General features: G+C 36.5%; 1 protein-coding gene across 8 annotated transcripts in view; it reads left to right on the top strand.

Annotated features, from left to right (window-relative positions):
• The window catches only part of LOC106063439 (monocarboxylate transporter 5-like), a 51,222-nt gene that overhangs the window by 19,677 nt on the left and 17,932 nt on the right, over window positions 1-13,613 (top strand). For 5 of the 8 annotated variants that reach the window (XM_056012271.1, XM_056012275.1, XM_056012276.1 and 2 more), the window contains exon 2: window positions 12,432-13,181. In XM_056012271.1, coding sequence (XP_055868246.1) covers window positions 12,887-13,181 — 295 coding nt within the window. In that variant the 5' untranslated portion in view covers window positions 12,432-12,886. Of the gene's footprint in view, window positions 1-4,074; window positions 4,327-7,054; window positions 7,118-12,431; window positions 13,182-13,613 lie in introns of those variants that run through there. The other 3 variants (XM_056012274.1, XM_056012278.1, XM_056012279.1) reach the window with 3 other exon arrangements.

The following is a 13,613-nucleotide window of genomic DNA, read 5'->3' as shown; positions in this document are numbered from 1 at the left end:
GATAAGAAGGTGTCGGACTAGACCCAAGTTAATTTGTCTTGCAATATCCAAGACAAGCCACTGGTAGCGTCACGTGACTAGGTCATTGATCACATTAGCTGGCAGTGACCGTTGGGGCATTCGAACTTGTTGACCAGTTGATGCGTCTTACATGATCACATTTCATGGCTGGACACGATGTCGTCTGACCAATGTCCGTTGATGACCAGTTTACGTGTCTCATTGGATTTAGCAGCAGGCAGTGGAATCAATGACATTTTCATTTCTTCGTGTTCCATAGGTTTGTCTTTCTGATCTGATAGTGTGGTGTCAGAATCATTCAATGTGTTCCATAGGTTTGTCTTTCTGATCTGATAGTGTGGTGTCAGAATCATTCAATGTGTTCCATAGGTTTGTCTTTCTGATCTGATAGTGTGGTGTCAGAATCATTCAATGTGTTCCATAGGTTTGTCTTTCTGATCTGATAGTGTGGTGTCAGAATCATTCAATGTGTTCCATAGGTTTGTCTTTCTGATCTGATAGTGTGGTGTCAGAATCATTCAATGTGTTCCATAGGTTTGTCTTTCTGATCTGATAGTGGTGTCAGAATCATTCAATGTGTTCCATAGGTTTGTCTTTCTGATCTGATAGTGGTGTCAGAATCATTCAATGTGTTCCATAGGTTTGTCTTTCTGATCTGATAGTGGTGTCAGAATCATTCAATGTGTTCATTAGCGTGTATCCTAAACTGCGCTTATTGGGTGAGGTGTAAAGCGGTCGGCGATAGAAACGTGGATCTCGAGTTCAAATTCCGCTTTTGCTTGGGTGGGGGAAGCAGATAAGTAAATGCTTTTGGTCGTTGTGGCGGCCATACGACGTGAACTTGTTATTCCAGTCATATAGACCGATATTCATTGCAATTGTGTTGATGTGAACTTTTCAGACTCAGCGCCACACATGATCCGTCGACTGTCATTCTCCATTCCTCTCTGTCTTTTTGGCCTTTGATAGAATCTCTTTCAGTAACAGGCCCGTCCATTCTTTTATCGTTTTTTATCCCATCGTTTTCTCTGTCTGCCTCTTTTTCTTTTTCCTGGTACTGTGACATTATTGATGTCGATCCAAATATAATCTTTGTTATCTTCTTGAATGATGGAAAATCAATATCAGCATCTTCACTATTTGTCACAGATTACATTATAGAATTGTTTGTACATTTCACTTTTGAAAGTAATATAAGCCCTCGACATGAGTCTCGGGATTTAATCCTCAAATTTAGACACTTGTCATTCAAGTCAGGATTTACCCAAGGGACTTAATTAGTATGTTTGAAATCTATTGGTTGATTTGAATTTAAACAAAGACATTTTTGAAAAGAGTTAGCGCCAGAGAATTGGCGGTAGTAAAAAAGTAAAGTCAGTCGATAATATTAAGTCCTGGTAGCTAGTCACGTTTCTAAGAGCTCTGTTTGAAAAGCCTTTGTAATATGTTCCATGCTCATTGATTTGTAATTTGTACATAAACTGTACTTACGTTGTATTTAATAAAGTTCCAGAGTTTTGTTTTATCAAAGAATTGTCAATTGTGATTCTAGATCTTCATTTTTTGTTAACTATTGAATTCAAATAAAATCCCCGGCATCACAACACATCGTGACGTCATACCATCCGAATGTTGTGACACTATTAATAACATAATTGCTATCATTAGTATTGTGAAGATTGCATAAAATGTATGTAGCTGATCTCTTTCTATACATAGCCCAACTTTGTAGTTCCCAGTCTCTGTCAAAGTCTGGTTCTTTGTCAAAGTCTGGTTCTCTGTTTTCTTTGTCTAAATCAGCTTTTGAAGAGCAAACCTTGACCTTTCACTGTTGATGTTAAAGTAAAAGCTGCAGATCGTCGTAAAAAAATGACACGTGACTTCTCTCTGACTGATGGCTTGTAAGAGTTCGGTCTCCTCGTTGTCGTAACGTTTTTATTTCCTCCTGATTTAGAACTGATCAACACTTCATGATAGTTTCAAGTGTACTTGGGATGGTTCTTGTTTTCCTCACTAAAGAGTTACTTATCTCTCGTGGAACTGGTTTTGTTTTAGAATATACTAGGTGTTTGGAGCCCGTCGTGACAAGGAAAGGACAAATCACTTCAGTCAGCACATGATATTCGATGACCGCTTTGACGGTTAATCTTTTCTATTTCTTATCATCGTATTAGATTGCTTGTGTTTGTTTGGTTTGTTGTAACTGACCGTATAGTTTGGTAGACTATTTATGTCACGTAGGGATGCCTTGACCCCCGCCCCCTAGCCTGTTCTATTTGGTTCCTCGAAATTTCTAGCCATAGTGCATAATCATACCGAGGGTGTCGGTAACGTTGGACTCGACAACTTTATGTGGTGATGCAGCCTGTGATGTTTGTGTGTCTGTCTGTCTGAAGGATGACAGTATTCGTGTTTTTTTTTTTTGTTTGTTTGTTTGCTTGGTCTGGAGCTGCCATTGTTGTTTTTTTCTTTATTAACCGAATGATCTGTAAAATATCGGCATAAGATACATTGAAAACTTGCACTGACCCTCTCTCTCTTTCTCTCTCTGTTAATTAGCATCGGTGACAAAAGTAGTCTCTTGTAAGTAAAGCACTAATAGTGAACAGGACCATGCTCGTTCTTGTGACATCACTAACCTTTGACGCCTGTCTTTTCCTTTCAAATCCTTATCACAATTTAGAGCCCTTGACTGTTCAAATATATCTATTTTGGCCAGCGAATCTCAAGAAAATCCACAGAAAATAAATTGCATACACACTTTTACTTTTGAGATTTATTGGTAAATTATTGCAGTAATAAAATTTTTAAAAAGCTAGCTTACTAGGCCGAAGATTCTTAAAATGTTAAAAACAAATCGCCCCCATTATCGATATGACTAAGACTAATAAGAGAAAAGCAAGTGATGTCCTGACATCATTACAAATCAATGCAAAAAAAAAAGTTGTTACTGACGACTATAACACACTGTTTTCCCATATTATTATCTTTAGACTAATTCAATTATGAATGATAGGTATCCTTAATAAAGTCTATGTATATCCACACATCATTGTAACTCTGTAATATGTTAATGGTTTTTGGTATCATCTGAATTCTTTTAGGCCTCTAAATTTCTCTCTAGCTAGTCTGGACCCAATCCCAATGCTGTTTCTATCCAAGCCTAGATCTGCCTTTTCAAATATTATTATTATTATTTTAACCAATTAGTTTTATTTTTCTCAAGTAATGTGTGCACTCTAACTGGCCAAAAGAGAAAACTGAACTTTGCTTTGACTGAAATAAGATCTAAGCTGAAAGTTTCAGTTTTGTTATTGCCGTAAGATTTACAATGCGAAAATCTTCGAATCAGGATATTAAGAACAGTACAGGTTTTCACATCGCTTCGTAGAGACATATCGTGGAAGTGTCGGTAAGGGTCGAGATTTCTTTTCTTTGTCCACAGGGAAGGCTTTTACCCGTGGCTAGGAATTAGAGGTTGCCCCATGACCCCCACAAATTCTGGTTTCAAAAACAAGATTTTATATTCATAATATTCTTCATTGTGAGTCTTTATATAGAAGTTGTTGACTGCTTTCCCGTCTTGTTATTTAAAACCACGTGGATTCAATGGCGCAATGAACCTCAACAAATAAAAGAAACCGACTAGAAACATGTGCTCGTGGAGATTTGCAGGGTTGCTATTTACAAAGATTGAACCGGATATAAAGGCCTACACGAAATACACTTATAAAATCTCACCGGGTCATTAATGTTTTTATATTATATTATATTTATATATTTATTTTAAACAAAAGATATTTAAAAAATCACCCCTTCTTCAAAAATTTTTTTTATATTTTTAAATTTATATACTTCGCATTTTCACTTAGGAGTCCATTCGCAAAGTTTTGACTATATAAAGGGGTCCCCAGGTCAAAAAAGTTTGAGAACCTCTGATCTAACCCATCCCAGCAAAAAAAAAAAAACTTTAATAAATCTTGCTACATTGTCTTTGTCACAGTTCGTTCAGAAGTCTTAGTATATTGAGAAGACACCACCCAGTCTAGCAATACCCTCTCTTCTTTTTGAAAATCTAGGGCACGGAAACCCAGATCTAGATTCTTTTACTTGATCTCCTCATGTCTGAACTGACTTACTGGTCACGTATAACTTCTGCCCATGTTTCTTGACTTGGGAACACTGTCACAGTGAGATATACAGATGATGATGTTGATATCCAAAAGAGAAATTGATTTTTTTTTCCATACAGCTATTCTTCTTGTCTCAGTGTCTATTCTGTTATTGGTTCGTCCGACATAAGTGGTAAGATATCGTATTTTATAGTTCTTTATTATAGAGTTTGCTGTTTGATTCGATCCTTAGTCTCTTCATCTCCAAAGGTAGTTTTTTTGTTGTTTTTTTTTAAGTTTTGACTCTTAACTCTTTCTCTCCGTAATTATTTACCACATTCTGACGGAATCAACGTTTGTATCGTCGGTTAGGAGAGAAAGAGTCAAGGCTAAGCCATCGTTCACGTTTGGGTGTGTCTAAATCTTTGGTTCGACATCAGCGGTAAGCTTTAGAAGGTTCATCCACTAGCTGTTTTGAGTTGTTAAAGATTTTCATTTTGTAAAGTTGCAGACTTTCTCGGCCCATTCACAAGTTATTATTATCATGTTAGAAACGAACGAGTAGTCATTCTCTGGCACTGCCAACAGGGTCGAGTTTCGTTAAAGAGAAATAAAATTCATTTTAGTCCCTTTATCAGTTTCCACTGAGGAATTTTCCAGTTATGTGGCAGGTCTGCAGCAGTATCGCCCTATGACAGGCAACTAGAATCTTTTTAGGAATTATTTTTATTAGTAGTAGTAGTAGTATTAGCCTACTATTATAATTTATGAAATGACTTGTCTTCTTTTGTAAGGCTGAAATCGTAATAGGATATTTGAATGAAAAAAAAAAACTTTTGTCCCTTAATCTCCATGAGTATGTTTTGTTACAATGCCTCTATTCAAGTCAGAACTTCTTATAACCTAAAACGGCTCTAACGATTTTTCTAGAAATTCAACAGTTGATGTATTTCGCCGAGAGAAGAATTACTAGCTAACTGGCCTCACGGGGAAACCTCTAGTTTGACTGTTATAATTTTACAAGCAATAAAGGAAATAAATTTAAATTTGGATAGAGAACTAGATCTAGGTCTAGATCCTATATCGGTTTTGAAAGGACTATCGCGTTCGAGAATTTCCGAATGTAAGGCTTTATTGATTCAAGAGTTTAATAAATTAATATTCAGGGAAATTATGCCCATCGTCTTCTTAGTCTAGATCTAAAGACGTAGCATTGGCATATTATAAAGTATAGTAGATCTAAAGGCCTAGCATTGGCATATTATAAAGTCTAGTAGATCTAAAGGCCTAGCATTGGCATATTATAAAGTCTAGTAGATCTAAAGGCCTAGCATTGGCATATTATAAAGTCTAGTAGATCTAAAGGCCTAGCATTGGCATATTATAAAGTCTAGTAGATCTAAAGGCCTAGCATTGGCATATTATAAAGTCTAGTAGATCTAAAGGCCTAGCATTGGCATAGGCCTATTATAAAGTCTAGTAGATCTAAAGGCCTAGCAATGGCTTATTATAAAGTCTAGTAGATCTAAAGGCCTAGCATTGGCATATTATAAAGTCTAGTAGATCTAACGGCCTATAATTAGCATATTATAAAGTCTAGTAGATCTAAAGGCCTATCATTGGCATATTATAAAGTCTAACGGCCTATAATTAGCATACTATATTGGCATATTATAAAGTAGATCTAAAGGCCTAACATTGGCATATTATAAAGTCTAGTAGATCTATACATTCACTGAACCAGGATTGTTTCACGGAGAGAAGAGAAAGGGGCAGGGTAAAAATGTTCCAATGTTTTTTTAATTTAACATTCATTAGTTATTAAGAGAAAAACAATCGCTCTATAAGTTTTTTCTTTTTTTTTTATAAGTATTGATTTTGTATTTTTATTGTTTTATTTGGTTATTAACTAATTATTCAAGTCCATATGTTCTGGTGGGTCATTGGCATGAGCTGTATGGAGTGCACTAAAAAGAGAAGAAAAAAAAAACGAAGCTCATCATTAATTAATGTATTATATATTCGTGGAAGTCACGTGACCAGAAGTGGAGGTTCCTGTCGAAAATGCGAAATGATAATTAAGGATATGAAACAAAAGAACAAACAAACAAGATGTCTGGTTTATTGTTAATTATGTTTGTGTATATCAATCAAGATTGAAAGGGGAGATATATTAAAAGGTAGGGGAGAGAATCAAGTTTGAAGGGGATGCTTGTTAAATCACACTTGCGCTAAGTAACGAAACATATGTCAGATAACGCGTATAGGTGGTATGGTGCATTACAATTAGGCACATATATCTCTAATCCTACGAGTGTATGTGTGTAGTACGTGTACGTCCATGGTATTCTATAGTTAGTAACGCCGTACGTGTTGAAGGGAGAACACTGCGAATTACTCCACTAGTGGGAGACTTCTAGGGCACTATGGACACAGATCAACCTTATGGTCACGTACGTCATTAAGAATCTGGACCTGCGCCATGTCGGATGTCCTTGAAATTAGACTTTCACTTCAATTCGATGGCTGGCTGAAAGAAGAGGAAGATTTTTAATTCTCTTCGCACTTCTTCATTGTTTTTTTTTTTAATTTATCTTCCATTGTAGTTATTTCCCCTGATCTTCCCTACTTTGGTTTTGAATATGATCTTCCATTTTTATCTGTTTGTGACACTGACAAATTAATAAAGACCTATAGTTTTTATTGTATTTTTGTTTAAAAGTTTTTTCTTCTTAGTCTTACAACGAGCTATTGTGTTTCTTCTTTTGTTGGGAAATATTTTTGCATTTTTTATAATTGTAAATTTCTTCTGTCTAAATCCTAAAACTTTTTTTTTTAAATGGTGTGGGGGGGGGGGGGAAAGAATATATTGACATTATTTTTTTTCGTCTCTCGTTCTTTAGATGTAATGCCATTCCAACGTGCATACCTGACCAACGCCTAGCGCAAAGATACGCCACATTCTTTGGATGGGAGTTGACACCGTAAGGCTCATCACACTCTAGACTAGTTTGACTGTACCGCCCCCTTCCTCCTGAACTAAGGTATTAGTTGAGAATCAAGAAAACAAATAGCAGCTAAATTTTATCTCTTTGAACATAATTAGTAAAACAAATGCAGGGGGCCCCCAAAGAGGTCAAGTCCCCACCCCAGCTCCCAAATGATGGGAAATTCCTAACTACGCCCCTGCTCACCCCCCTTTGTTTTACTGCACTTTATTCCGTCCCTGGTAATCGAAGTCTTCTTGATGGTCACACGACTTGTTACGTCTGCCTGTCTTTTATTTCTATACAACCAGATTGCAGATAAAACTGACCGCGGGTTTTAACCTGACCCACTCCAGTTATCACGCCGCGCATTTGCATTGCTGTTTCTTATTGCAGTATGACCAGTAGAAATAGTGACCCGTGGTTAACTGAGGGTTTCTTTATGTCGAATCCCATCGAGCGACTTCAAATTGACCTACATCGATAGGGCGTTTCAGTAAAACTTCAGTAGAAGTCAAGAGAAAATGGAAAATTGTAATCCGGTTGGTCCTGTGTGTCTAGCGTCTGTGAGACAAAAAAAATGAACTAGTGATTTGCTGAACTCCGTTGCTGAATGATTTTGATGGAATAAATAACTGTGTTCAATGTCCTCGTAAGTCAATAGCTGTAGGTCCTATTTTATTTAGTGCTCTTAAATTTCGAGATGGTCTTACTTTATCGTGTTACGAGTTTTGAAACCAAAACAAAAAGAATGCGACTTTTTCCATTATATAATTAAATTTATTGGAAACTAAAATAACATGTGCCGATAACTCTGAGGTCCAGACACGTAATAGGACGTAGAAGTGCGAAGTTCGAGCAGCCCCGATTTGTCAAGAGGTTCGAACAGTTCACTTTTTATTGCTAAAACTTTTTTTATTTGAATGTTTACCAAATTACTACTATATTGCTACTGCGCATGCACCTTTTTTCTTCACTTCCGACACATACTATTTCCTTTTCCTTGTAAAGGCTAAGTTCATGGTGAGGTCAAACTCAGGAGTTTAGGAATTATTCTTTTTTACTACCCGGTAGTGAAGGAAATGGGTAATGGGCTTAATGCTATTTTTAAGTCTGATTGCTCATCAGCTTAAAGAGACTATTTGAAGTTGTGGAGGGTGGGAAATGGTGCAATGGATGGTGTTCTTGCGCTGGAGTAAAAAGAAAATGACTTTATTGTGAAAATTAAATATTAAAACATGTTTTTAGATATATTTTCTTTGATCTGTTCGAACCTTCCATCAACCCGATCGAGCTTACTAACTGGGGAAAAATCCGCTCGAGGAAAAGTACGCTTGGCGATACTTACCCTACACCTTTTGACTTCGTATTTAATTTTAACTAAGCCTAGTGATACATTAAATCAGATCTATTTTTATAGAAAAAAGGACGAGGAATTCAGAGATACCATCAGTTTTTTCATAGGTCAGACCGTTACGGTGCTATAAAAATACAAACTTGAAAATTGCTGCCAGCGGGCTTAATGCGCTCGAACTTTGCACTTTACTCTAGTTCTCTTGTTTCAAGTTTAAAAATATATTTTTTTTAGTATTTGAAAATTGATATAAACAAATTTTCTTTTGTTTTTTTTTCGTCTTTATGTGGATTTTTGTTTAAATAAACGACTATTGGAGGCGTCTTTCTCTCTCACACACACATCAAACATATTATAGCAATATCACTAATCAAAGAAAAATGATTTTTGAAAAATATTTATCTTGTTTTTAATGCAGTATTTCTCTTCTCTCAGATTTCACTTCTTTCTTTGGTTCACTATTTCTATGTTCTTTTCTTCGCAACTTCACTTGGTTCACTATTTCTATGTTCTTTTCTTCGTAACTTCACTTGGTTCACTATTTCTATGTTCTTTTCTTCGCAACTTCACTTGGTTCACTATTTCTATGTTCTTTTCTTCGTAACTTCACTTGGTTCACTATTTCTATGTTCTTTTCTTCGTAACTTCACTTGGTTCACTATTTCTATGTTCTTTTCTTCGCAACTTCACTTGGTTCACTATTTCTATGTTCTTTTCTTCGCAACTTCAAGATGTGTTTGGGGTGTTTACATATATTTAACATGGGAATGTTTCCATGGCAACACGTGCAAAAAACAAATATCAGGTTTAGTCTTTTTTTTTTATTTACATTGAGTGTGTGTACATAAGATTTGCTTTGCGACCAATGTGGGGTGTGTGACCCTTGACCTAAAACTAGTACTCACCTAAAACACATTTACTTAGTTCTTTACATTTGACCTTGTGTTCTGTAACCTCAAATTGATTGTGTTCAGGTAACTCCAGCGTTTTATTTTGAGATGACGGTTGTCTGCCCTCTGGAATAGTTTTTCGAGAATGTTTTCTCGGCCCTCAACACTGACACCCTCGTGGGCGACGAAGACATGGATAAGCTCTCATAAACAAACATGATCCCCTCTGGGACCCCACTGCACCGAGTGCATTGCAGGTTATGGAGATGAAAGAAGGCTCAATACCTCTTTCCACTGCTCAAAGGCTTTCTATAGGGTTCGCCTTGACTAACACGGACACTTACACAGGAACTTGTTTTCTAAATTGTTTGACTTAGTCTCCCCACCACCAACACCCGCCTCTTACGTCTCTAGTTTCATTGTTCACGAGGTCAATGCACGAACCAAGCAAGAAATTGTTTTTTTGTTTGTTTTGTTTTTAATAACAAAAAAAAAAAAATGAGTGTGCCGAATGTCCTTGGGAGGCAACGCCTACTTCTGATAACATTTAGATGTGAATGTTTACTTTTAGAAAGAAACGGTGCGGAGTTTGATTCTCCTGTCATAAAATTTGAAATTCGCCAACAGCTTAGTTAAAAACAACAAGGGGGTAGACGTCCGAAGTATACGAGACGTCTCTATTCGTTCAGATTATATTTAATCTGGGTTTTTATTTTAACACAAATATCGTACTTTGAACTGTTCACAGAAAGCTAGTAGATTTGTTTGACACGCCGTATATATATACTACACTTGCCGTTTGTGTGGTCCAGGGTATTTTTTAAAACTTATTTGCCGAATATTTTAGGTGTTAATTAAAGAGAAAAAAATAATTTTAAAAAGTAAATTTTCATGTTTATATATTTAAACATTTTTTGTTTACATTTATAAAAATCTTGACCTCTACGTCCTAGTAAACAATTGCTTCATTCACCCATGAGCCTTAGCTGCAGTTAGAGAGATTTTATATATTTTTTGTGGTGATTTATACGTTTCGGATGGTGACGGATGGTCCCTTCTGAAATGAAGAATTTTACGTCCTGGTCCAAACCTTCTGTAGGATGGCAGGTTTCGAACTCGTGACCAGGGTTAGGGTCGCATATTACTCGACCAGGCAGCCATCCTGTGTGTGTCACATATATTTTAGATTGTAGTGACAGATTCACTACTACACACTGCATGCGCATTTGATTAACAGTTATTTTTTAAACAATAAGTCTTTGCATAATTATCAACCTTAGAAACCTAAGGTGAAGGACGCTGTGTTGTTTGCGACATCTCGTTCAAGCTTTCCTCTATAAACAATAGAGTATGGCCTAGATAGAAACGTCATTTTAAAATATCCTCTCGGTTATCAAGTCATTTAAAAAATCAGCTGTTTTTTTCTAATCTGTTGATAGGCCACGACTGATATACTAGGAGATAGGTTACAGGCGCGATTGAAAAATATTTCTTTGAAGACTTTGGTCCTGTTTCTTTTTAACAGAATTATTTGAGGTTAGTAAGGGGGGGGGGAGGAGAAAGGGCAGTATTGTGGCAGCTGAGTAGAAGTTGTTATAAGGTTTAATTAAAATCAACGAAACAATCAGCGATAGAAGAAAGAAAGCTTAGTATTCAAAAGGACTAAATTTTCATGAAAAAAAAACACTTTTAGGATGGTAAAAATATACAGCGTTATTTTTAGTGGGGGTCAATTGGTAGTGTATTTACAAGGTAGTGTATTACTTGGTTGATTATATTTGTAGTCTGGACTTCAACTCATTATTAAACAATTTTACCGAAAGGGGGTTTGTAATTTGCACAAAACTAGTTCCAATTACAGCATTATGACAAGTTTAGAACATAGTTCTGAAACCACCTGTTGGACATTTATATATAGGCTAGAGCAGTAAATATAGTAACAAACGTATATGCCCTAGATTAGTAAGAGTCTGTGAAGTCACATCTGTCACGCATGCTTCACGGCCAATGGTCATACAATCAAAAACTGGATTCTTGAAAAAAAAAATGAAGCTAAACTTAACATCTTGGCCCCCCCCCCTCCCCCAAATGTTTTTAGAAATGTTTAGAGACCCGACAAATTGTGTGGTCACGTGCTTTAAAACGTGCTCGAGCTGGCCATACAATACTCTCCAATTACTGTTCGGGTTAAGCTATTTTTTTTTCTTTTGAAGTGATTTTAAATGGACGGTTTGGAGAGTTTAGACAGACTGATAGAGAGACAGAAAGAAGACGAGAATTAACTTGGCGATTTAGAGAGAAGACACAAAGACAAATAGAGAATCAGAAAGAGGACGAGGGAGTTGTTAAGTCAGACATTTGTGATTTTAATTTTGCAGACAATTTGCAAGCACTGGCACCATGACGTTGTGACTTATTCATGTGTAAAATATTTTTTTAATCCATAGGCTTTATATCTTATCTTATAAAATTCAGACGTTACTTCAAAAAAAAAAAAAGAAAATGATTACGTCCTACTCGGTATACCTTGGTCAATCTAGTCATGCATATGAATCAGTGACTTAGACTTTGTCAAGTCATTGGTTTTCCTGACTGACTCAGGCAACCCATTCCATGTTGTAATAGCATTAGGGAAGAGGGATCATTTGTTCAGTAGAGTCCTTATGGAACAAGGGATTTGCCTTTATCTTTGTGTCTTTCTGAGTATTTTATTAAGTTTTGTTTTTGTATAATGCTAGTGAAAATGTATTATTAGAAAATGAAGACTTTTTTTTTAACAGATACTTACTGATAAAACAGAGTTGCTTCCCTTATATTTAAATACCACCTCGGAACTGACTTAATGTTTATCAAATAAACTGTACTTTGTAACTTAATAGACATTTGCTGTTTTATCACATTTCTCACGCGGGGACATTTCAGTTCCAAGGGTAGGCCTAATTGATTCTCGGCTTAGCAATCAATAAGATCTTGTCTTTCTAGTTCTATATAGCATACGTCTATAGCTGTTTTTCACGAATCTGTCTGCTCTTTTAATAGTTTATTCTTTTTTTTTTTTTTATTACAGGAGTGACGACTTAACAAGTGTTGCGGCCAAGAGTTATCCTCCCCTTGTGTCCATAGCTTGACAAAGAAACAGTCAAGTGTCCAAAGTCATCAAGATGAGATGTGTATCCATGCTTCTGCCTCCTGCGACTTACTATTCATTCACCATGTGACACTCTATGTGCGATCAGAAGCTGATTCTCACTTGTGATACTTATATAGTCTTAAAAAGTAGAAGTAATATAGAAGGTTATGCTGGATGAAGACTAATCGTATATCTGGGTTTCTTGTGGGTTTTTTACCCCTTACGTTTTAATGCTTTTGGTTCAACAAGCTTTTCCCTGAGTTACTTACAAATTACAGCATTGAACAGTACACACCTCGTAAAGAATTTCGCCACCAAAAGGGGAAATATTTAGACATTGATTTGTTTTTACAAACAGTTTGTATTGGTCTGGGGAAGATCGTTGATCTGAAATGGGTGGTGGAAACTTCGGTCACGTGGGGAAAAAGCGGGATAGCAGCAAGCTTCCTGATGAGAAGGACGGCTCCAGCGTTGACCCGGTGAAAGATGAAGGCAACTACGTGGCTCCACCTGACGGAGGCTGGGGCTGGATGGTGGTGCTCTCCTCCTTCCTCATACACGTCATCGCCGACGGCGTCGTGTACTCCTTCGGAGTCTTCCTAATGGAGCTGGTGGACTTCTTCAAGACATCCAGAGGCGACACATCCTGGGTGGGCTCTCTGCAGCCTGCGGTTACCTTCACGGTTGGTGAGTAACTCTGTATGTGTAGGCCTACATTGGCTTGGATTGTTTTATTTCATGTTAGCTAGCCAACGTAGGTCTGTGTGTCTAAAAATGCATTAAACTTTGCCCTTATTGTTCTAAATACACTTATATCAAATTAAGCGTAGTGGTCCTACGTATTTGTACAAAGCTTCAATTGACTCACTCTGTCAGTCTGGTACAAATTTTGTACACATGTTCTCCCACTTCAATAAAAACAAAATAACCAGATAGTCAATCTAATAGTGTTAACTAGTTAATTTTGTCTTGTATAGAAAAAGGGAGTTTATCATGGGAGTTTTTACGTTTATTTTTAGATTATATGGCAGAGATTTTGTGACTCGTGCATTTATAGATTTGTTCGGATTTGCTTTTGTTGCTTTTTAAAGCATTTATTTATAATTTGTTTGTTTAAAT

Source organism: Biomphalaria glabrata, chromosome 15 (assembly GCF_947242115.1).
Source record: "Biomphalaria glabrata chromosome 15, xgBioGlab47.1, whole genome shotgun sequence".
NCBI classification, from domain to species: domain Eukaryota; kingdom Metazoa; phylum Mollusca; class Gastropoda; family Planorbidae; genus Biomphalaria; species Biomphalaria glabrata.
This window is presented reverse-complemented; position numbering and strand designations above follow the sequence as displayed.